The sequence below is a fragment of the Ovis aries genome, chromosome 12 (assembly GCF_016772045.2).
Source record: "Ovis aries strain OAR_USU_Benz2616 breed Rambouillet chromosome 12, ARS-UI_Ramb_v3.0, whole genome shotgun sequence".
Lineage (NCBI taxonomy): Eukaryota > Metazoa > Chordata > Mammalia > Artiodactyla > Bovidae > Ovis > Ovis aries.
In genome coordinates, this window is record NC_056065.1 from 14,800,426 (window position 1) to 14,826,229 (window position 25,804).

The window sequence follows — 25,804 nt, forward strand, 5'->3', positions numbered from 1 at the left end:
TTGAGTTTTGTCACTTACTAGCTAGTTGACTTTCTGCTGCTGCCGCTGCTAAGTCACTTCAGTCATTTCCAACTCTGTGCCACCCCATAGACAGCAACCCACCAGGCTCCCCCATCCCTGGGATTCTCCAGGCAAGAACACTGGAGTGGGTTGCCACTTCCTTCTCCAATGCATGAAAGTGAAAAGTGAGAGTGAAGTCGCTCAGTCGTGTCGGACTCTTCGCAACCCCATGCACTGCATCCCACCAGGCTCCTCCATCCATGGGATTTTCCAGGCAAGATTACCAGAGTGGGGTGCCATTGACCTTCTACAAGTTCTAATTAATTAAGCTTTTTACAATTCATATCTTTAAAGACAGATTGGGATAACAAGAGTCCGTACTTCAAGGTGTAGTTGAGAATTGGGAGAGTTAATGAAATGCCTGTAAATGGACTGTGCACTTGAAAAAACCTCAGCTAGTATTGTCTTTAAAATATCACCTACATTTTCAACTGCTTCACTCACTTTTTCATCATCCTCCTACAAGGCGAAAGTTTTAGTAGATATGTGAATTCAAGTTCATAAAAATAAAACGTGTGTGTATATATGCATCTATAGGTTTATAGATATGTATCTATATACACGTGATACACACACACACACACACACACACACACACATATGTGCTTATTCACTTCAGTTGTGTCTGACTCTCTGTGATCCCACGGACTGCAGCTCACCAAGCTCTTCTGTCCATGGGATTCTCTACGCAAGCATACTGGAGTGGGTTGCCATGCCTTCCTCCAGGGGATCTTCCTCACCCAGGGATTGAACTCAGGTCTCCTGCAGCTCCTGCATTTCAGGCAGATTCTTTACCACTGTGCCACCAGGGAAGCCCATATATACGTATACATATACATAAATGATACTTCTTTGGGAGACTCATAGCCAAGGAACTTTGACAATGATATCCTGTTTCTCAGGATGTGATATTATCTCCAAGAGTGAGACTATTGTGTGATGAATGTGTCAACATGAGCCCCAGGTCCTGTTGTCAAGGCTGAGACGGACACAACCGCAGAGCTGGGGGAGAGTGAGTGACAGGCTATTATTTGGCATCATTTGTCTGTGACTGCGCTAATAATCAGTTTATGACTGTTTAAATGGCTGTGGGCACTTAATCCCAAATTCTTATTCAGTTTAAAGTATTAGGGTTGAAGAAGAACAAATTTATGAAGGCTGAAATGAATAATGAATTAAATGAATAATATTTAACTTCAAAAATAGACTGAAGTTGTGTTGTTTAGATTTTAAAATTCAGATCCACACTGCACAGATTTGGAAAGCCAAAAAAGATTAGAAGGTTGGAAAAAAGGACCTTTGAAATAAGATTATTAGCGCTCAAAGAGGATTTAGCTGTGAGAGAAGGTAATTGTTTTTGTATCAACATATGTTCTAATACCTCAGTGCAAACTGTCATGCATCAGAATGTATGTCCCAAATTTGAAAAATATTGTTTGTTCAGATTTTTGAGTTTCCAAATTAATACAGAGAAATTTCCACTTTTTAGAGGAAAATAGCATTTATAATAAAGAAACTGCATATGATATTATTTCTTTGAAAGGTTAACAGTAGTTATAATCATCATCATAAGAGTAAACATTCACATTTATTTATCATTTTTTTCTGTGCACAAGCACTCTTACTGGATTTTCTTGCAATTTCCCTTTAATTCTTACAACAGCATATATTTCATTCCAAATTCCATCTGACTCAAGGAAAATAAGGTTCACTGATAGTTTAGCTCCCAAAAGATGATTGAAGTCAATAGAGTGGGCTGTAACTCAGGTACCTAATTTTATATAATAATTTAATGAATAAACAGAACAGATTAAGTAAAAAAAATAAAGTTATCTTTTAAATTTGATGCTTTATCTTTGATGCTTTCCAGTATGACAATAAATGGATATCTTTCCTTAACTCATTTTTCCTTACTATTAGACACACATTAAAAATGAGATTTGGTTTGAGTCCTTTTTCATTGTAATACCTAGTACATATATATATAAATATGAAAGCTGTTGAAACTATGACTCTATGTATTTCTCAAATTGTAAAATGGGTTTAAATTTTACATCTACTGTTGAAGGATTAAAAATAACAAAGTGACTGGCCCATGATATGAGGGTAATTCAGTAAATAATTTATTAATGTAACTGTAACAGAGTAGAATTCTAAAAGTAGTCTTTAGGGTTTTGGTTTATTTCCCTGGTAGCTCAGCTGGTAAAGAATCTGCCTGCAATGTAGGTAACCCCAGTTTGATTCCTGGGTCAGGAAGATACACTGGAGAAAGGATAGATTACCTTTATTCTTGGACTTCTCTGGTGGCTCAGCTGGTAAAAATCCACCTGCAATGCAGGAGACCTGGTTTCGATCCCTGGGTTGAGAAGATCCCCTGGAGAAAGGAATAGCTACACACTCCAGTAGAACTGCAAGAAGAATTCCATGGACTGTATAGTCCATGGGGTCGCAAAGAGTTGGATGCAACTTTCACCTTCACTTTTTGTTCTGTGTGTGTATGCCCAAAATTGCTATTTTAGGGCTTGCAAATTTAGCATACATTGTGGACACAAGGCCCCAAATGTATATTAATTCAAAGCTGTCTGCTGCTATACAGACATTTTAACTTCTCTTTGTCTTCTTCTGGACATGTTCTTAAAGGTTCATGGCTACCTGGTATTTCTGTGTGTGAGTGCCCACTCAGTCATGTCTGACTCTGTGCAAACCCATGGACTGTTTACTGTCAGGCTCCTCTGTCCATGGAATTCTCTAGGCAAGAATCCTGGAGCAGGTTGCCACATCCTTCTCCAGAGGATTTCCTGATCCAGGGATCAAACCTGTCTCTTGCGTCTCCTGCATTGGCAGACAGATTCTTTACCACTAGCACCACCTGGAAAGCCCTAAGGAGCCCCTAATAGCTACTGTGGTTGTTAATTTTCATATAGAACAGTGTCTGTGTATATACCAGTTCTCTGAGACTGCATGTTTTATTTTAATTAAAATGAAATACTATTGGTATAATACAAAGAGAAAGTGAAGTGAAAGTCACTCAGTCATGTCCAACTCTTTGTGACCCCAAAGACTATACAGTCCATGGAATTCTCCAGGCCAGAAAACTGGAGTGAGTAGCCGTTCCTTTCTCCAGGGGATCTTCCCCACCCAGGGATCAAACCCAGGCTTCCTGCATTGCAGGCAGATTCTTTACCAGCTGAGCCACCAGGGAAGTCCATAAAGAGAAAGATAGTTGCTAAATATGTGCATGGGGCTTCCTTGGTGGCTCAGACAGTAAAGCATCTGCCGGCAATGCAGGAGACCCGGGTTCAATCCCTAGGTTGTGAAGATGCCTTGGAGAAGGAAATGTCAATCCACTCCAGTACTCTTGCCTGGAAATTCCCATGGACAGAGAAGCCTGGTAGGCTGCAGTCTATGGGGTCACAAAGAGTCGGACACAACTGAGTGACTTCATTGACTCTTGCCTAAATCCGTTTGCCACTCTTTACTGCACACAGAATAAATTTAAAACCAAAACAAAATTCTGCCTTATCTGGCCACTACTAAGTTCACAGTCTAATACTGCATTGATATACTCTCCGCTTCAGCTCTACAGGCTTTCATTTAGTTCCTGAAAATAAGACCCTTCCTACCAAGTCCTCTGTACATACAGCTCTTTTAGTGCAATGCTCTTTGCTTTGACCACACTGGCTTTGTCTTTGGGGCTGGATATTTTCAAAAGAGCTTCCTGGGCCCTGCTTCTAGGGATTCATATAATATGTCTGGAGTGGGGTCCAGGAATCTATTTTACCAATCCCACTAAACACTGCTGATGGAAAGAGAATGTGAAAGGTGAGAGGTGTGAGTTTATTTGATTTGGAGCAAAATGAGGACTAATAGTCTGGGAGATAGCATTTCAGATAACTCTGAGAGCTGCTCTGAAGAGGTAGGAGGGGAGGTCAGTGTTATATATAATTTTAGATAAGGAAGTCCATGCAGTCAAGCATACATTTTGGCCTAAGCTTGCTGCTTGTAATGAAGAACAGATGCCATCTTGAATGACTTTAGTGCTTTTCTACATATGAGGAGATGTAAGAGTTGGGCCTATAGAATCTTCTTTTGAAAATATCTAACTATCTAAAGGTCTGTTCTGCCAGTTTTTCCCAGGGCATAGATGCCTCATTCCTGAATGAGGGGGGTGTTGAAGATCAGTGGCTGCAGTGACTAGTGACTTAGTCCTTGTAGAGGCAGATGGCACGTGCCAATTTTTAGTTGGCAACATCATTCAAAACTACAAGGCCAAGACAATATCTTCTTTGATATTCTTCATAACAACAATATTTTACTACTAGCATTTCATTCTTATTGTTGCATTGTTGGCAGCTACCATGTGTGGGGGCTCTGTGACGATGGGAGTTGTTACATCATTTCCTCCTGACAATAGGGCAACAGGCAAACTGAGGGTGAGCTTCTGAGGTTCAGAAAGCTGTACACATTCCCCAGCGTCATGCGGAATCAAAATCTGAACCAGTGTTTCTTTGAATTCTAAAGTCTTCTCTCAAAGAGACTAAAGTGGCTTGTCCCCAGTCACCAGGTAAAGACTGTCCTAGAAATCCAGTGTTCATACTTCTGGTCTAGCGCTCTTTCGACACTCACATAATGTATGTTCTGTGGAGAAGAACAGATTTTAAATACACAGAGAAGGAATTCCCTGGTGGTCCAGCGGTTAAGACTTCGTCTTCTAATGCTAGAGGTGTGGGGTTTAATCCCTCATTGGGAGCTAAGATTCCCCTATGTCTCCTGGCCCAAAACACAAAAAATAAATAAATAAAACAGAAACAATATTGTCACAAATTCAATAAAGGCTTTAAAAAGGATCTACATTAAAAAAAAATTCTTTCATGAAGAAAGAAAGAAAGAATGTTGTCGGTGAACAGAGACAACAGAACCAAACTTATGTCTAATCTCACCTTGGTTTGTACCTGATTTCTCAAATATAAACATGCTATAGGCTTTTAACTAATTATATTTTTTTTCCAAAAGTTTAACTTAACTCTGGAAGGTATTTTCTTTTTGTAACGCTATCACATAAAAGTGTCTTTTTTTGTTTGTTTTTTTAGAAATTAGTTTCAAATGTACTTACTTCCTGATAGATAAGGAGTTTTTAAACCCCTTGAATCACTTCATGTAATTGTCCTTATCAATTCATTGACTTTAATGTTCTTTCTTCTATGCTTCTATAATTTGTACAGTTCCTTCACTTTAATTTATATTCTCTCCCTCCCTTTACTCCTTCTCTCCCTTTTCTTTCCTATTTCCTTTGCTTAGTAAATATTTTTTGAAGTGCTATTAAGTAATTATTAGAAACAATGCCACATGTTTGATAAAAAGCAACAAAGGATTTACTTGCCTGCCAGGAGTTCATCTTTCAAACTGCATCTTCTAAACCTAACCCCAGTAGACCCTAAATAGTTTATGAGAAAAAAAGTTATGTATGAGAATAAAAATATGGCATTACTTTGTTTTAATACTTAGGTATAAAAGAAAAGATTGATGCTTTTGAATTGTGGTGCTGGAGAAGACTCATGAGAGTTCCTTGGACAGCAAGGAACTCAGACTAGTCAATCCTAAAAGGAAATCAACCCTGAATATTCACTAGAAAGACTAATGCTGAAGCTGAAGCTCCAATACATTGGCCACCTGATGTGAAGAGCCAACTCACTGGAAAAGACCCTGATCCTAGGACAGATTGAAGGCAAAAGGAGAAGGGTGTGACAGAGGATGAGATGTTAGATAGTATCACAGACTCAATGGACATAAGTTTGACCAAACTCTGGGAGACAGTGAAGGACAGTGAAGCCTGGCATGCTATGGTCCATAGAGTCACAAAGAGTCAGACATGACTTAGCAACTGAGCAACAACATAAAAGAAAGGGAGTTTTAAAAAAATACTTCAGTAAAGTTTAGTCGCTGCTGTGTCCGACTCTTTGTAACCCCATGGATGCAGCATACCAGGCTTCTTTAATGTGGAATATATTTCTCTTCAAAACTTTAAGTTTAAATTTTAAAACTACAGTTAAAGTTTACTTTGTCAGAAAAAAAAAAAAAAAGAACTACATGTTCTTTTGGATAAAGTGAAAACCCATGTACAAACGTGAAATTTGCTCCATTTTCTATTTTTTGAACACTGCCTTCACAAGGTTTTACAAGTAGCAATGAATGATTATTGAATTTTGTTACTTTAAAAATCTATTCCCTACCTATGAAGTAATTAAAGAAGTAAAAACATAGGTAATAGGGAATAAAGGACAAGAAACAGCAAGGAAGGAAACACGTGTAAGCTCTTCTGTCCTAGGGAACAGGAGCTCTGACAGCCTACCTGAGTTGTCAGTATTCATACATGACAAGCTGAAACCCACGAACCTTCAGTAATGCATTCCTTCAATAATGCATCTGTGGGGGATGTGAAAAGAATTGGAAAAGGCTGAAAAAGTCATTGCTTTTCTAAAGTGTCCAAATGAGTCTTTCTATGACACCCTAGTTTTGTGAGCTCTGTCTACAGACTTGGGTCTATCTATTTCATTTTTTTGGTTTGTCCTTATGATTTGGAAACACAATGAGAGCTTACAGTAAGACATGGATTGGCTCAGAGAATTTATGCTTTGATTCTAGGGAAGAAAATATAATGTTCAATCCAGATAGGGTATATATTTTATATGCTTTATATTTGATAGATATAAATAGGGCTACAGAGAGAAAGAAAATACAGAAATAAGGAAGAAAGAAAGAAGGATAGAATGGAAGGGAGGGAAAAGAGAGAAAGAGAAAAAGAAAGGAGGTAACGAGAGAGATTAATTCATTGAGAGTGAATTGATTAAATAAATATATCAGTAACTGCAGATAACAAGTCAGTAATAATTTCTGGATTCTGAGACTAAATACAGAAATCATGAATCAAGCTATTTCCTCAGTCAGAAAAAGAAAGTTTTTGCATATGTGTGTGTGTGTATATATATATATATGTGTATGTATATATATATATATATTGCACAGCAAGAAAACAAGGAACCAGAGGAGAAGAGAAGAGATGCTTACATAGTTGTATGGCTAACCAAGTGCCAATCATTGCTATTTCATAACCCCTGGGCAGCCTCCTGGGAGAGTTTTCTAAGAACTTATTTTTAAAGTATCTTGGGAAAGTTAGAAATGATTTTAATAGGTGTAGTTTCCCAGTTAGTGTTTTTTCAGTGCAAGAGACAATTAGGAGGAAAATATTTTGTGTTTTTGTTGAACTTAATTAGGTTTTACCTTCTATTCCAGGTCTATAGAAAACAGTTGCATTTAGGGACTCTGGAAAAGAAAGTTTTTAAAATATACATTTACTGAGATTTTTATATAGATTTAATTGTGCAGATGTCAAGAATATGTTGCGTAACTCCACCTCCTGCATCTCGGGAGTTAGGTCTTCACAATGGTATGAAATATGAAGTTTGGTGCTTTAACTTTTCACTGAAAAATATGCACATTGAGAAAATGTTCCTTTGTCTGTGGATTTTATCTAGTTTCATTAAGTATTAGAGCATTGTGATCTCCCAGCATTCTGCTAGGCCCAAGATCTAAAGCTGCAACCAAAGTATATATGATTTTGGCAAGTTGAATATTATACTTAATGGGATAAATGGAGTATAAACAAGTAAGTACATGATATAACGTTTTAAGTGGAAAAAGGCACTATGAATAAAAATAAGTAAATATTATGAGTAGGAATAAAGGAGTTATTCAATTTATTTGGAAAAAAAAAAAAAACAGGGAAGAGCTTCCTTAAAAAAAAAAAAACTGTTATATCACAATAGGAGAATGAGCAAGGACCAAAAATGAATATATAACTCTAATATTGTTCTGAATGTGATAATAAACTGTTCTGACTGATTATTTACACATTCATATCTATATTTTACTGCATATACAAATTATTTAAATGGTAGCAATGTAATGTCTAAAGGATTGGGTACAATATATACAATTTGCAGAAAACCTTATATGTACTGAATAATCAATACTGGAAAGGCATAAAAAACACCAAGAAATATACAATTTTTGGTGTCTACTGTGACACATGCTCTGTACAATAGTCAAAACACATGCAGCCAGGCTGAGGCCAACTATTTCTCACAAGAACTTAATATGTGTGCGGTGTTAGAAAGTGATCTAGTTTCATTCTTTTACAAGTGGTTGACCAGTTTTCCCAGCACCACTTGTTAAAGAGATTGTCTTTACTCCATTGTATATTCTTGCCTCCTTTGTCAAAGATAAGGTGTCCATATGTGTGTGGATTTATCTCTGGGCTTTCTATTTTGTTCCATTGATCTATATGTCTGTCTTTGTGCCAGTACCATACTGTCTTGATGACTGTGGCTTTGTAGTAGAGCCTGAAGTCAGGCAAGTTGATTCCTCCAGTTCCATTCTTCTTTCTCAAGATTGCTTTGGCTATTCGAGGTTTTTTGTATTTCCATACAAATCTTGAAATTATTTGTTCTAGTTCTGTGAAAAATGTGGCTGGTAGCTTGATAGGGATTGCATTGAATTTGTAAGTTGCTTTGGGTAGTATACTCATTTTCACTATATCGATTCTTCCAATCCATGAACATGGTATATTTCTCCATCTATTAGTGTCCTCTTTGATTTCTTTCATCAGTGTTTTATAGTTTTCTATATATAGGTCTTTAGTTTCTTTAGGTAGATATATTCCTAAGTATTTTATTCTTTTCGTTGCAATGGTGAATGGGATTTTTTCCTTAATTTCTTTTTCTACTTTCTCATTATTCGTGTATAGGAATGCAAGGGATTTCTGTGTGTTGATTTTATATCCTGCAACTTTACTATATTCATTGATTAGCTCTAGTAATTTTCTGGTGGAGTCTTTAGGGTTTTCCATGTAGAGGATCATGTCATCTGCAAACAGTGAGAGTTTTACTTCTTCTTTTCCAATTTGGATTCCTTTTATTTCTTTTTCTGCTCTGATTGCTGTGGCCAAAACTTCCAGAACTATGTTGAATAGTAGCGGTGAAAGTGGACACCCTTGTCTTGTTCCTGACTTTAGGGGAAATGCTTTCAATTTTTCACCATTGAGGATAATGTTTGCTGTGGGTTTGTCATAGATAGCTTTTATTATGTTGAGGAATGTTCCTTCTATTCCTGCTTTCTGGAGAGTTTTTATCATAAATGGATGTTGAATTTTGTCAAAGGCCTTCTCTGCATCTATTGAGATAATCATATGGTTTTTATTTTTCAATTTGTTAATGTGGTGAATTACATTGATTGATTTGCGGATATTGAAGAATCCTTGCATCCCTGGGATAAAGCCCACTTGGTCATGGTGTATGATCTTTATGACCCAGCAATCCCACTTCTGGGCATACACACCGAGGAAACCAGAATTGAAAGAGACACATGTACCCCAATGTTCATCGCAGCACTGTTTATAATAGCCAGGACATGGAAACAACCTAGATGTCCATCAGCAGATGAATGGATAAGAAAGCTGTGGTACATATACACAATGGAGTATTACTCAGCCATTAAAAAGAATTCATTTGAATCAGTTCTGATGAGATGGATGAAACTGGAGCCGATTATACAGAGTGAAGTAAGCCAGAAAGAAAAACACCAATACAGTATACTAACACATATATATGGAATTTAGGAAGATGGCAATGACGACCCTGTATGCAAGACAGGGAAAGAGACACAGATGTGTATAACGGACTTTTGGACTCAGAGGGAGAGGGAGAGGGTGGGATGATTTGGGAGAATGACATTCTAACATGTATACTATCATGTGAATTGAATCGCCAGTCTATGTCTGACGCAGGATGCAGCATGCTTGGGGCTGGTGCATGGGGATGACCCAGAAAGATGTTATGGGGAGGGAGGTGGGAGGGGGGTTCATGTTTGGGAATGCATGTAAGAATTAAAGATTTTAAAATTTAAAAAATAAAAAACTAAAAATAAATAAATGAAAAAATAAAAAAATTAAAAAAAAAGAACTTAATATGGAAGATATTACTAACTTTAGCGCTAAGTCACTTGAGTCATGTTGACTCTTTGCCACCCTATGGACTGTACCCCTCCAGGCTCCTCTGTCCACGGGACTCTCCAGGCAAAAATACTGGAGTGGGTTGTCATTTCCTCCTCCAGGAGATCTTCCCTACCCAGAGAGCAAACTCCCATCTCTTGTCTCCTGCATTGGTAGATGGGTTCTTTACCACTAGCACTACCTGGGAAGCCCTTTACTAACTTAGGTCATTCAACATTTCCATTATTCCTGTGAGAAAGTAGCAATAAAAACTGGGAACGGACTAAGCTGGACCTCCCCCTGCAGTGTTACAACTGGTCGCTGACTCTAGGGAACAAGTGGAAGACGTTTTTTGAGACCGTGCACATCTACCTGAGGAGTCGCATCAAGTCAAACGGCCCCAACGGCAACGAGAGCATCTACTACGAACCCCTGGAGTTTATTGACCCATCTCGGAACCTGGGTTATATGAAAATCAATAACATTCAAGTGTTTGGCTACAGCATGCACTTTGACCCGGAAGCCATCCGGGACCTGATTCTGCAGCTGGACTACCCCTACACTCAGGGATCCCAGGACTCAGCACTTTTGCAGCTTCTAGAGATAAGAGACCGTGTAAATAAACTCTCCCCACCTGGTCAGCGTCGTCTAGATCTCTTCTCTTGCTTGCTTCGTCATAGACTCAAGCTGTCTACTAGTGAGGTGGTGAGAATCCAATCTGCTCTGCAGGCGTTTAATGCCAAATTGCCAAACACAGTGGATTATGACACGACCAAATTATGTAGTTAACCATACATGTGAAGCACAACCCAAAATCTTGAAGGAGTTTTTACAGTGCTTTTGTGGAACAGTTTATGTTTGGAAGAGTACCTTTAAATTGTCTTTTCAATATCTGTCTTATATCCGTCAATAACATTGGATGGCAATTTACACACATGGACTTGCTGACAATGAATATATTATACTGCAGTTTTGGTTTCTGAATGAAATAAATACTGACACCAGTCTAGAAGACATTCTACTTTTTACAATAAATTTCATTTGTAATTTTATATGTTCCGTGGCAATGCTTTTGTGCATTACATCCTCTAGAGGGAACATAAAAAGATACCAATAAAATTTTGTAGCTGAACAGTTATTAAAAAGAAATGCTGTGGGATTCCTTTTTTCCATGAAGTGAGTTCTATTTTGATATAGCTTGTTAGAACCTGGGGAAAATTCCCAAGATTTTTTAATTGAAACATTTGACAGTTCCTTTCAAAAGCCTTTAGGGAAAACCCAACTAGGTAGAATGCCTAGGATTCAGTTGTATTTTTATGGTTAACAGCATAATGGTGGTGCTTTATTACCTATATTTATAAACCAGACACCATCATTATTTAAATAAACAGACAACTTATTTCTCAACTAAATATCCAAACATTCTAGCAAACACACAGAAAGTCACTGTGCTTATAAGCACATCATGGAGAAAGTAAAGCCTTCATTTCCTCGGCAACTTAGTCATTCTCTTTCTACATTCTAATAACCAACAATCAGCATACTCTAAACACTCATTTTCATTTCAAATACTAAAAGCCTAGTTATTCCAGTACTTTAGCAATGTCAATAAGATAACATTTCTAGAAATCATAAATTGTAATGTGCTGGTGTAAAATAAATGGTCAAATAACTAGTTCAAGTGTAAATAGACATTTTTTTCCTCTCATAGAAGCTAGTATTATTAAAATATATTTTGAAGTGCAAATTCTTTCAATACAAACTATTTTTAGTCCAAATTTTTTGGTTGAAATTCCATATTACCAGTAAGTAATATCAGATATGTGGGGCTTCCCAGGTGGCTCTAATGGTAAAGAACCTGCCTGCCAATGCAGGAGACATAAGAGATGCAGGTTCAATCTCTGAGTCAGGAAGATCCTCTGGAGGAGGCCATGACAACTCACTCCAATATTCTTGCCTGGAGAATCCCACGGACAGTGGAACCTGGCATGCTATAGTCCATAGGGTCTCAGAGTTGGACACAACTAAAGGGACTTATCACATACACTTTTAGATATATAATTAATGTTTTTTATCTAATGAACTTAAGTTGCATTTTTGTTTAGATATATGAATATGTTTGTAAAGTATGGTGATGATCATATCACTGCTCTTGTTTAAATATTTCATAAACATTTCTTATAATGTTAACCAATGCACTGTCCAGCCCAGGTTTCCTGTTGAGGTCATGAAGTTATTTCTCAGAGCACAAAGAAGAGAACCTATGACATGACTGAACATAGTAAGATTGATGATGAAAACATCACATCCACATTTTGGATCCTTAAGCTGTTCAGTTTCCAAAGCATTTTAAGAAAAGGTAGCTCAGACATCACATACCAATTCAGTCACCATAAGTATGGCATAGCCTTCTAACCCTTGCCTGGATAACTGATTTTCTTTCTTTAATCATCTGATTTTTTTTCCCTTACTTTTACTATTATCAATAAATCAACTGAAAATATACACAATTATTTAACACCATTTTTCTGATATCATAGCAGATATACTTTTTATTTAATTCTGACAACACTAAGCTATAGATTATCATTCCCATTTTCTTGGTGGAAGAAAAACAAACAGAGGCTCAGAATGGTTTGTCAAATTCCCCAAGATCACAAACCAATAATATAAAAAATCAGCCTACCAACACAACTTTTCTGGAATGAATTGTCTTCTTTTCAATGTACCACTGAGCTTTAAATGAACCATCCTATCTCTGTATTTAATCTCATTACATGGACAGGTTTATGGTGAAACAAGAATCGTTTATAATATTGAGGTCTAAATCGTTATAAAACACATACCTTCACAGTACACTGGAGTAATTAAATAAACCAGAATGTATCATCCAAAATTGATCACCCACAAAATGACCAAGCTTATTGAATATAGATAGACCATATATTTAAAAAGACATTTGCTATAAAAGTCAGAATTGCAACTAAGACTTTTTCCAGAAGCATTTGGGAGGCCCAGATGTCCAAAGCCACTGATCTCAGAAACCACCTGAGCAATGTATGCAGTCACCAGTGGACTCAGAACAGCAACCTTTCTTGGAACCTAAGCAAAATGTCAGCAATCCTACTTATTGCTCAGCTCACTCTGTGCTGACAGGCTTATGATAGAGAAGCTCCTATGGCTAAAGGTAAGGATATACCTGGCTAGGGTGGATAGGGATTTATCCTGAGATTTGACATGTGTTGCCACAGAAGGCTATTGAAAGATGATTAATCATCTTCATTCTGCCTTGGTAACAACCTCAGTGAATATTCAGTATCTCTGACTGCATTTTTCCCTTGAAAATGGAAAAGTAATATGAATGTCTTTCTCTGACTGTTGGGTCTAACACATGAATAATATGACTACAGTGTAAGTAAACCTACCAAGCAGATTCTAAAGCACTACACAGATTTAAAGGATAAGTGATCAACATCTTTTAATATTTATGTTTCTCATATGCTACCAGTAAAGTCAACAAGCAATAGACAATATAAAATCTACTTAATTCAACATTTGTTTGTCAACATATGGGAAAAATGATTTATGATTTTGAAAATTTTTAATAAAAATAATTTTATTCAAAATCTTACTTAGACCAAAAATTGAAAAATCATATTTTAAAAGACAACATTTGATTTCATTTTTGATATTTCTAATGTAAGCTTCTAAATTAGCAGTTAATTGACCTTAAAAAATTCAGTGAAATTTGAAATTCTGAAAATTCAAAAATGTATTGAGAATATATTTTGTTTCCAGAAACATCTCATATTGCTCTAGATTTTTTTTGATCACTGTCATAAATTTGACTTGCTTTCCTGTTCCTGTCCCAAGTTGACTTTTTGCAAGTTAATCAGTGATCACTGTCAGCTCAAAAAAATTTCTGAAATGGCTGATGGTCTTCCCTGATTTAAATAGTGCCAGAAAGTTGATTTTCCTTTCCTCCTCTTTTTTAAAATTTTTGTGATGACTCTTCAGAATATAGAAATATATTGGAAGGAATCAGGTCTGTGTATTGCCCTCTAATCAGGTATGTCCCCTTTTTGTAACTATGCTTCCTTCTTTCTTTATGGAGGTTATTTAAGATCTCCAGTTTGAACAGATCTAGAAAATAAATAATTTTTAAAAATGTAAGAGCAAAATAAAACTATATATATATATATATATATATATATATATATATATATGTTTGTTAAGTGGGAATTATAGAATATAGGAATTCACCTGGATGGAAAGTTGAAAGTTTCAGAAATCCAGTAGAAAATATAACTTTTAAATAATAAACTTGGCTTAAGATTTTAAGAAGCTACATAGATGTCTTCCAAATCCATGTGACAATTGAAAAGAACCTACCAAAAAATCAGCCTTAGAGAAACTAAAAACAACTTCATTCTGATTTGTTTCCTACAGCATTTAACTAGAATAATAATTCTTTAGGAAAAATGCATCTTCCCTATGCATCACCTGGCCATAAATAAGGTGCTTATAATTGAAACATCAGAGTCACAGATGTTAAGCTTGTGATATTCTTTGGCAATAATAGTGCAATCATCTGATATTTTTTAAAATTTGTATTTATTTATTTGGTGGTGTCAGGTCTTGCAGGATCTTTCACTGTGGCACACAGTTTTTCTAGCTATGGCCTGAGGAGTCCAGTAGTTGTAGAGCATGGGTTTAGTTGCATCCAGTTCCCTAACCATACTTTGCATTGCAAAGCATATTCTTAACCACTGGAACACAAAGGAAGCCCCTCATCTGAATTTTTAAAACCTGAGAGTTTACTGAGCTACTTTTCTACAGCTATCAACCTTCTACTTTCCTCTTCTCAATCTCTGTCATCACAGTTATGTTTCTACCTCCAGGCTTTCCTAGAGATAGACATATATATTATAATTTAATCACTGTATAATACTCTAATATCTGGAAAATTTTCTTAGCTGAAAATTTTTACAAACATCTCCATTTTTTATATGAAAGCAACATTAACTATTTTAATGAGCTATGAATGACTAATAAATTAAAATATCCATGTCAAATTATTTGATACGAGGACATGCAGCCAAGTTTGGTAAATTAGTAAACGTAAATGAAATTCAATCCAAAGCAAAAATTCCACATTTGAAATTATCTCATGGGCTGGCAATCAGAAGATTCAATGATTATTTAATGACTGAAGTACTATTTCATTCTATGATTTTACAGTATAACTGTCAAATAAAACCATACTACATAATGTTTTAAAGCAGTGTTCAGAGAGCATAGTGAATTCAAGGATTTTGTGGTAACCTGGTGAACTGATCCCAGGTTTCTAACTTAACCTCTCCCTTCAGTCACCATTAAAATGGTATCAAGAGTTCTGAAAGCATCTTCAAAGTGCAACAATAAATAAATAGGAAAATATGAGCCCTTAAAAAAATTGTAGCAAAAATACAGGCTATGACACTCAAAATGCTAGCAGTAATACACTTTAAAATTAACTGTATGTGTGCATGTCCTTAGTTGCTTCAGTCGTGTCTGAATCTATGAGACCTCATGGACTGTAGTCTGCCAGTCTCCTATGTCCATGTCCATGGTTTTCTCGAGGCAGGAAAATTTGAGTGGGTTGCCATGCCCTCCTCCATGGGATCTTCCCCACCCAGGGATCAAACCCCCATCTCCTGTGGCTTCTGCATTGAAGGTGGATTCTTTACAGCTGAGCCACCAGGGAAGCCTAATAAAATTAGCTATTTACTACAGAAAACTGAAATCAGCTTAATCATTTTACATAGAAGTAATTTGTGACTTTGAAATGTATATTTTTGCTCTTTTATAATAAGTTGGGCAATTTATTTAAAATTTATCCATCCCAAATCATTAAAATGACAGAAAAAATAAAGATTTATCTATAGATTGATGGTACTCTACACTTACATAGGTTATGAGCTTTTCTGGTAGTTCAGCTGGTAAAGAATCCACCTGCAATCCAGGGGACCCCAGTTCAGTTCCTGGTTCAGGAAGTTCCCTTGGAAAAGGGATAGATACCCACTACAGCATTCATGGACTTCCCCGGTGGCTCAGATGGTAAAGAATTCACTTGCAGTGCAGGAGACACGAGTTCAATCCCTGGGTTGGGAAGATGTCCTGCAGGAGGCATGGCAACCTACTCCAGTATTCTTGCCTGGAGAATCCCCATGGACAAAGGAGTCTGGCAGGACACAGTCCATGGTGTCGCAAAGAATCAGACATGCCTGATGAACTAACCACAGCACAGCAACATGCAGGTTAAATGAAAAAAAAGTGAAAGTGTTAGTGATTTGGCTTCCCTGGTAGCTCAACTGGTAAAAAAATCCGCCTGCAAGGCAGGAGACCCTGGTTTGATTCCTGGTTCGGGAAAATTCTCTGGAGAAGGGATAAGCTACCCACTCCAGTATTCATGGACTTTCCTGATGGCTTAGCTGGTAAAGAATCCACCTGCAGTGTGGGAGACCTGGGTTCGATCCCTGGGTTGAGAGGAATACCGGGAGAAGGGAATGGCTACCCACTCCAGTACTCACAGTTCAGTTCAGTCGTTCAGTCATGTCCAACTTTTATGGCCCCATGGACTGCAGCACGCCAGGCTTTCCTGTCCATCAACAACTTCCGGACCTTGCTCAAAGTCATGTCCACTGAGTTGGTGATGCCATCGAATCACTGCATCATCTGTCATCCCCTTTTTTGCCTGCCTTCAATCTTTCCCTACTTTCAATCTTTCCCAGCATCAGGGTCTTTGCTAAGGAGTCAGTTCGCTTTCACCAGGTGACCAAAGTATTGGAGCTTCAGCTTCAGCATCAGTCTTTCCAATGAATATTCAGGACTGATTTCTTTTATGATTGACTGGTTTGATCTTCTTGTTGTCCAAGGGACTCTCAAGAGTCTTCTCCAACACCACAGTTCAAAAGCATCAGTTCTTCGGCGCTCAGCTTTCTTCACTGTTCAACTGTCACATCCATACATGGCTACTGGAAAAACCATGGCTTTGACCAGATGGACCTTTGTTGGCAAAACAATGTCTCTGCTTTTTAATATGCTATTTAAGTTTGTCATAGTTTTTCTTCCAAGGAGGAAGTGTCTTTTAATTTCATGGCTGCAGTCACCATCCGCAGTGATTTTGGAGCCAGAGAAAATAAAGTCTCTCACTGATTTCATTGTTTCCCCTTATATTTACCATGGAGTTATGGGACTGGATGCCATGATCCTTTTTTTTTTTTTTTTAAATGTTGAAGCTTTTATTTTTTTAGAAAGAAATTTTATTTTATGCTTTGAAGTATTTAAAATAAATACCTGTTAATCAGCTAAGACCACTGCCAGGTTTTTCACTCTCCTCTTTCACTCTCATCAAGAGCCTCTTAAGTTTCTCTTGGCTTTCTACCATAAAGGTGGTATCATCTGCACATCTGAAGTTATTGATATTTCTCCAGGCAATCTTGATTCCATCTTGTATTTCATCCAGCCTGGCATTTTGCGTGATATAATCTACATATGAGTTAGATAAGTAAGGTGGCAATATACAACCTTGTCATACTCCTTTCCCAATTTTGAACCAGTCCATTGTTCCATGTCTGGTTCTGTTGCTTTTGATCTGCATACAGATTTCTCAGAAGGCAAGTAATGTGGTCTAGTATTCCCATCTCTTTAAGAATTTTCTACATTTTGTTATGATCCACACAGCTTTGGTGTAGTCAATGAAGCATAAGTAGATGTTTTTCTGGAACTCTCTTGTTTTTCCAATGATCCAGCAGATGTTGGCAATTTGATCTTTGATTCTCCTGCCCTTTCTAAATCCAACTTGAACAGCTGGAAGTTCTCAGTTCACATACTGTTGAAGCTTAGCTTAGACAATGCCATGAACCTCTGTCCACAGTGTCTCAGGCACTCTATCAGATCTAACCCCTTAAATCTATTTGTCACCTGCACTGTGTAATCATAAGGGATTTGATTTAGGTCATACCTGAATGGTCAAGTGGTTTTCCCCACTTTCTTCAACTTAAGTCTGGATTTTGCAATAAGCATTTCATGATCTGAGCCACAGTCAGCTCCTGGTCTTGTTTTTGCTGACTGCGTAGAGTTTCTCCTCTTTGACTGCAAAAAATATAATCAATCTGATTGTGATATTGACCATCTGGTGATGTCCATGTGTAACATCATCCTTGTGTTGTTGGGAAAGTGTGTTTGCTATGACCAGTGCATTCTCTTGGCAAAACTCTGCTAGCCTTTGCCCTACTTCATTCTGTAGTCCAAGGACAAATTTGCCTGTTACTCCAGGTATCTCTTGACTTCCTATTTTTGCATTCCAGTCATCTATGATGAAAAAGACATTTATTTTGGCCCTAGAATTAATTCTAGAAGATCTTTTATGTCATCATAGAACCTTTCAACTTCAGCTCCTTCATCATTAGTGGTTGGAGCATAGACTTGGATTACTGTGATATTGAATGGTTTACCTTGGAAATGAACAGAGATCATTCTGTCATTTTGAGACTGCATCCAAGTATTGCATTTCAGACTTTTGTTGATTATGAGGACTACTGCATTACTTCTAAGGGATTCTTGCCCACAATTGTAGATATACTGGTCATCTGATTTAAGTTCATCCATTCTGGTCCATTTTAATGTTCACTCTTGCCATCTCCTGTCTGACCACTTCCAATTTACACTGATTCATGGACCTAACATTCCAGGTTCCTATGCAATCTTTTTCTTTACAGCATCAGACATTACTACCATCACCAGTCATATCTACAACTGGGTGTTGATTTTGCTTTGGCTCTGTCTCTTCATTATTTTTAGAGCTATTTCTCCACTCTTCACCAGTAGCATATTGGAGCTTAACCAGATAAATATAAGAAATAATATTATTGCAAAGAAAAACAAACTAAAGCTATACTTATTATGCAATATTGCTCTTTACAGCATCGAACCTTGCTTCTATCACCAGTCCCATCCACAACTCAGTGTTGTTTTTGCTTTGGCTCCATCCCTTCATTCTTTCTGGAGTTATTTCTCCACTGATCTCCAGTAGCATATTGGGCACCTACCGACCTGGGGAGTTCCTCTCTCAGTGTCCGATCTTTTTCCCTTTTCATACGGTTCATGGGGTTCTCAAGGCAAGAATACTGAAGTGGCTTGCCATTCCCTTCTTCAGTGGACCACATTCTGTCAGACCTCTCCACCATGACCCATCAGTCTTGCATGGCCCCACACAGCATGGCTTAGTTTCATTGAGTTAGACAAGGCTGTGATCCATGTGATCAGACTGGCTAGTTGTTTGTGATTGTGGTTTCAGTCTGTCTGCCCTCTGATCCCCTCTCTCAGTGCCTACCATCTTACTTGGGTTTCACTTACCTTGGACGTGGGGTCTCTCTTCACTGCTGCTCCAGCAAAGCACAGCCACTGCTCCTTTACTCGGACATGGGATAGCTCCTATTGGCCACCTCCCTGACCTCAGGCGGGGGGTAGCTCCTTCCGGCCACCACCTCTGTCCTCGGGTGCAGGGTAGCTCTTCTTGGCCTCTGCCCCTGACCACTGGCCCCAGGTATCTTCACTCAGCTGAGCTCATGCATGTTGCAGCCAGGCACATTCTTGAATGTTAGGTCCATGAATCAAGCAATTTGGAAGTGGTCAAACAGGAGATGACAAGAGTGAACATTGACATTCTAGGAATCAGTGAACTAAGATGGACTGGAATGGGTGAATTTAACTCAGATGACCATTATATCTACTACTGTGGGCAGGAATCCCTTAGAAGAAATGGAGAAGCCATCATGGTCAACAAAAGAGTGCAAAATGCTGTACTTGGATGCAATCTCAAAAACGACAGAATACTCTCTGTTCATTTCCAAGGCAAACCTCTCAATATCACGGTAATCCAAGTCTATGCCCTGACCAGTAATGCTGAAGAAGCTGAAATTGAACAGTTATATGAAGACTTACAAAACCTTCTACAACTAACACCCAAAAAAGATGTCCTTTTCATTATAGGGGGCTGGAATGCAAAAGTAGGAAGTCAAGAAGCAGCTGAATTAACAGGCAAATTTGGCCTTGGAGTACAGAATGAAGCAGGGCAAAGGCTAATAGAGTTCTGACAAGAGAATGAACTGGTCATAACAAACACCCTCTTCCAACAACACAACAAAAGACTACAATGGACATCACCAGATGGTCAACACCGAAATCAGATTGATTAAATTCTCTGCAGCCAAAGATGGAGAAGCTCTACACAGTCAGCAAACACAGTACTGAGAGCTGACTAAGGCTTGGATCATGAACTCCTTATTGTCAAATTCAGACTGAAATTGAAGAAAGTGGGGAAAGCCACTAGACCAATCAGGTATGACCTAAATCTTATCCCTTATAACTATACAGTAGAAGTGAGAAATAGATTTAAGGCAGTAGATCTGATAGACAGAGTGTTTGATGAACTATGGATAGAGGTTCATGACATTGTGCAGGAGACAGGAATCAAGACCATCACCAAGAAAAAGAAATGCAAAAAAGCAAAATGGCTGTTGGAGGAGGTATTACAAATAGCTGTGAAAAGAAGAGAAGTAGAAAGCAAAGGAAAAAAAGAAATATATACCTATTAGAATGCAGAGTTGCAAAGAATAGCAAGGAGAGATAGGAGGGACTTTCTCAGCAATCAATGCAAGGAAGTGGAGGAAAACAATAGAATGGGAAAGACTAGAGATTTCTTCAAGAATATTAGAGATACCAAGGGAATTTTCATGCAAAGATGGGCTCAATAAAGGACAGAAATGGTAGGGACCTAACAGAAGCAGAAGATATTAAGAAGAGGTGGCAAGAATACACAGAAGATTGTTTCCATGTCCTGGCTATTATAAGCAGTGCTGCAATGAACATTGAGGTACATATGTCTCTTTCAGTTCTGGTTTCCTCAGTGTGTATGCCCAGCAGTGGGATTGCTGGGTCATAAGGCAGTTCTATTTGCAAATTTTTAAGGAATCTCCACAATGTTCTCCATAGTGGCTGTACTAGTTTGCATTCCCACCAACAGTGTAAGAAGGTTCCCTTTCCTCCACACCCTCTCCAGCATCAGCAGATGAATGGATAAGAAAGCTGTGGTACATATACACAATGGAGTATTAGCCATTAAAAAGAATACATTTGAATCAGTTCTAATGAGATGGATGAAACTGGATCCAATTATACAGAGTGAAGTAAGCCAGAAAGAAAAACACCAATACAGTATACTAACACATATATATGGAATTTAGAAAGATAGTAATGATAATCCTGTATGTGAGACAGCAAAAGAGACACAGATGTATAGAATGGACTTTTGGACTCTGAGGGAGAGGGAGAGGGTGGGATGATGTGGGAGAATGGCATTGAAACATGTATACTATCATGTAAGAAACGAATCATCAGTCTATGTTTGATACAGGATACAGGATGCTTGGGCCTGGTGCTTGGGGATGATCCAGAGAGATGATATGGTGTGGGAGGTGGGAGGTGGGAGGTGGGAGGGGGTTCAGGATTGGGAACTCATGTACACCCATGGCGGATTCATGTCAATGTATGGCAAAACCAATACAGTATTGTAAAGTAAAATAAAGTAAAAATTAAAAAAAAAAGAATACACTGAAGAACTGTACAAAAAGATCTTCATGACCTAGATCATCACAATGGTGTGATCACTCACCTAGAGCCAGACATCCTGGAATGTGAAGTCAAGTGGGACTTAGAAAGCATCACTACAAACAAAACTAGTGGAGGTGATGGAATTCCAGTGGAGCTATTTCAAATACTGGAAAACGATGCTGTGAAAGTGTTGAACTCAATATGCCAGGAAATCTGGAAAACTCAGCAGTGGCCAGAGGACTGGAAAAGGTCAGTTTTCATTCCAATCCCAAAGAAAAAAGTGCAAAGGAATGCTCAAACTACCACACAATTGCACTCATCTCACACGCTAGTAAAGTAATGCTTAAAATTCTCCAAGCCAGGCTTCAGCAATATGTGAACTGTGAACTTCCACATGTTCAATTTGGTTTTAGAAAAGGCAGAGGAATCAGAGATCAAATTTCCAACATCTGCTGGATCATGGAAAAAGCAAGAGAGTTCCAGAAAAACATCTATTTCTGTTTTATTGTCTATGCCAAAGACTTTGACTATGTGGACCACAATAAACTGTGAAAAATTCTGAAAACGATTGGCATACCAGACCACCTGACCTGCCTCTTGAGAAACCTATATGCAAGTCAAGAAGCAACAGTTAGAAATGGGCATGGAACAACAGACTGGTTCCAAACAGGAAAAGGAGTACGTCAAGGCTGTATATGGTCCCCCAGCTTATTTAACTTATATGCAGAGTACATCATGAGAAATGCTGGGCTGGAGGAAGTACAAGCTGGAATCAAGATTTCAGGGAGAAATATCAATAACCTTAGATATGCAGATGACATCACCTTTATGGCAGAAAGTGAAGAAGAACTAAAGAGCCTCTTGATGAAAATGAAAGAGAAGAGAGAAAAAGTTGGCTTAAAGCTCAACATTCAGAAAATTAAGATCATGGCATCTGGTCCCATTACTTCATGGCAAATTGATAGGGAAACAGTGGCTGACTATTTTTCTGGGCTCCAAAATCAGTGCAGATGGTGATTGCAGCCATGAAATTAAAAAATGCTTACTCCTTGGAAGGAAAGTTATGACCAACCTAGACAGCATATTAAAAACCAGAGACATTACTTTGTCAACAAAAGCCTATCTAGTCAAGGCTATGGTTTTTCCAGTGGTCATGTATGGATGTGAGAGTTGAACTGAAAAGTGTACTGAACACCGAAGAATTGATGCTTTTGAACTGCAGTGTTGGAAAAGACTCTTGAGAGTCCCTTGGACTGCAAGGAGATCCAACTGGTCCATCCTAAAGGAGATCAGTCCTGGGTGTTAATTGGAAGTACTGATGTTGAAGCTGAAGCTCCCATACTTTGGCCACCTGATCCGAAGAGCTGACTCATTTGAAAAGACCCAGATGCTGAGAAAGATTGAGGGCAGCAGGAGAAAGGATGATAGAGGATGAGATGGTTGGATGGCATCACTGACTCGATGGACTCTGGGAGTTGGTGATGGACAGGGAGGCCTGGAATGCTGCGGTTCATAGAGTCACAAAGAGCTGGACACGACTGAGCGACTGAACTGAATTTAACTGAAACCTACAGTTTGGGGAATGCATATATGTTTTCAGAAGATTAGATCAATAGTGAAAAGATGTAATGTTGCATGTGTGTGTGTGACCCCATGGACTCTATCCCACCAGAGTCTTCAGACTCTTGGGTTTCCCAGACAAGAATACACAGGTGGATTGCCATTTCCTACTCCAGAGTATCTTCCTCATCCAGGGATAGAACCCATGGCTCCTACATCTTCTAAATTGGCAGTAGCATATAGTATTCTGGCCTGGAGAATTCCATCGCCTGTACAGTCCATGGAGTCTCAAAGTGTTGGACACAACTGAGAGACTTCACTTTCACTAGTGGCTTAGTCATGTTTGACTCTTTGCGACCCTGTGCTTGTAGCCTATCAGCCTTCTCTGTCCATGAAATTTTCCAGGCAAGAATGCTGAGTTGTCATTCCCTATTCCCTTCTTCAGGGGTTCTTCCTGACCTTTTACCGTCTGAACCACCAAGGAAGCCCATGTATGTTATATGCTTAGTATTTAAAAGATCCAGGTAAATTAACATAAAAAGCTATTATAAAGTACAAATCATAAATGTTGTAAATGCTTCTAAATAAACCACCAATGAGTTTGTAATGGGAATTTAAAAAAAAACACTCAATTTTTATAGCAAAAAATTATGCTATTAAAATCTAATTTCTAATATAGTTGGATATTTCTCTCAACATAAATTGAAAAAGTCCTTAATGTAAAGACTATAATATAAAGGACAGGAGCTAATCAGATAAATATAAGAAATAAAACTATTGCAAGAAAAAATACAAAACTAAACCTACTACTTGGGAAATGCATATATGCTTTCAGAAGATTGGATCAATATTTTAAAAAATGTAATCTGTGTGTGTGTGCATGCAGGCGCATGTGCTCAGTCCTGTCTGATTTTTTGTGACCCCCATGCACTATCGCCCACCAGACTCTTCTGTCTGTGGGATTTTCCAGGCAAGAATACTGGGGTAGATTGCCATTTCCTGCTCCAGTGGCTCTTGCTCACCTAGGGATCCAGTCTGAGTCTCTTGCCTCTTCCACATTGGCAAGTGGATTCTTTACCACTGAGCCAACTGGGAAGCCTCCAAAAGATGTAAACTCTATCTCAATGTCATTTTTAAGTTAATTTATAATCAAAGAACATATTAATGTAATATTTTATTATAAATACAACAAAAGAATCAAAATATGTTTGGAAGAACAAGTGATTATAAACAAAGAAATGAAATTTGTAAGTAAAACTAGTTAATGGGAACTTCCAATAACAATAATATTGAAATAAGTAGTAGAAAAATAAGATATCCTGAAGCACAGTGAGGTAGTTGTGGAAATGGCATTTGTGATAAAATTCTCATTTTAAATAATAAAAGGAATGGTTCATACAGGCTAGACCATTTGATTTTCTATTTAGAAAAGAAGATTCTATAATTAAGTTGATAGTTTAAAGCAAAAGCAAAGAAGAAACTAAATTCTAGTTGCTTAGGGAGTTAACATTATCAACAAAGAATAATACAGTGACTAGCCAGGGAGATCTCTAGTGTTAAAAGATTATTCCCCAGGATAGAGCAGTCCAATAAAAGATAATTTGAGCCATACATGCAAGCGTATATGTAATTTAAATTTTTTCTGTAGTCATATTTCTAAAAAGTAGAAGAAAAAGAGAAGTAGAGTTTAACATTTTAACAGTATATCTAAAACATTATAATTTCAAAAGTAATTAGTAAGAAACAGTGTTAATAAGTGGGTATTTTATATTGCTTTCTGGTACCAAGTCTTGGAAATCTGGTTAATATTTTATGTTTACACCCCTATCAGTTTGGACCAGTCACAGTTCTAGAGCTTAAAAGTCCCACGTATCCACTGTTTTAACAGTGCAGCCCCTGGGTGTGTCCCTTTCCGACTTCTTGTTTTACCTGAGCAGTTTCACTTCCAAAGTGACGTGTTCTAGATGAGACACTATCCTGCCATCTTGATTTAACTTCGTTATCTGCACTTTCAAAGGTTTTCTTTATGTATTTTCAAGGTCCCTCCTCGTGTTTTTCCACTGTGGGCAAACGAAACTAATAGTTTAGCAAAATTCCAATTTTTCCCTCTCCTTCATCATCATCCTCTCCACACTTCATCTTATCCCAAGGTTGACAGCAGCTTCTGCTTTTCAATTTTTGCTTAATTTGGGAGCTCAGACAATATCTCTTGCTTCCTTACTTGCTAGCTGTGCTTAAAAGAATGGTTAAATAGTTGTTTATTTAATTTGTCAGTTTTAAGTGTTTGTTCGGGAGTTTTCTCCCCCTCCCACCCTGCCCTTTTAAATTGCTGTGTGTGCTGTATTGATGGAAGCCCACCATTTATTTTCTCCCATTATTCTCCTCTATACCATTACAAACTTATATCTAAACACCAGAGTGAACTCTTCAATTATAAAACTTTTACCTTGAAAGTGTTGTACATATCTCTGCAGGATAGGGATC

General features: G+C 37.8%; 1 protein-coding gene across 1 annotated transcript in view; it reads left to right on the top strand.

The window, feature by feature from the left end:
• LOC121816115 (BMP/retinoic acid-inducible neural-specific protein 3-like) overlaps positions 1-11,157 on the top strand; it is a 28,605-nt gene extending 17,448 nt beyond the window's left edge. Inside the window, exon 3 of the mRNA XM_042229543.2 lies at positions 10,362-11,157. Coding sequence (XP_042085477.1) covers positions 10,362-10,894 — 533 coding nt within the window. The 3' untranslated portion in view covers positions 10,895-11,157. The remainder of the gene's footprint in view (positions 1-10,361) is intronic.
• The last annotated feature ends 14,647 nt before the right edge of the window (positions 11,158-25,804 follow it).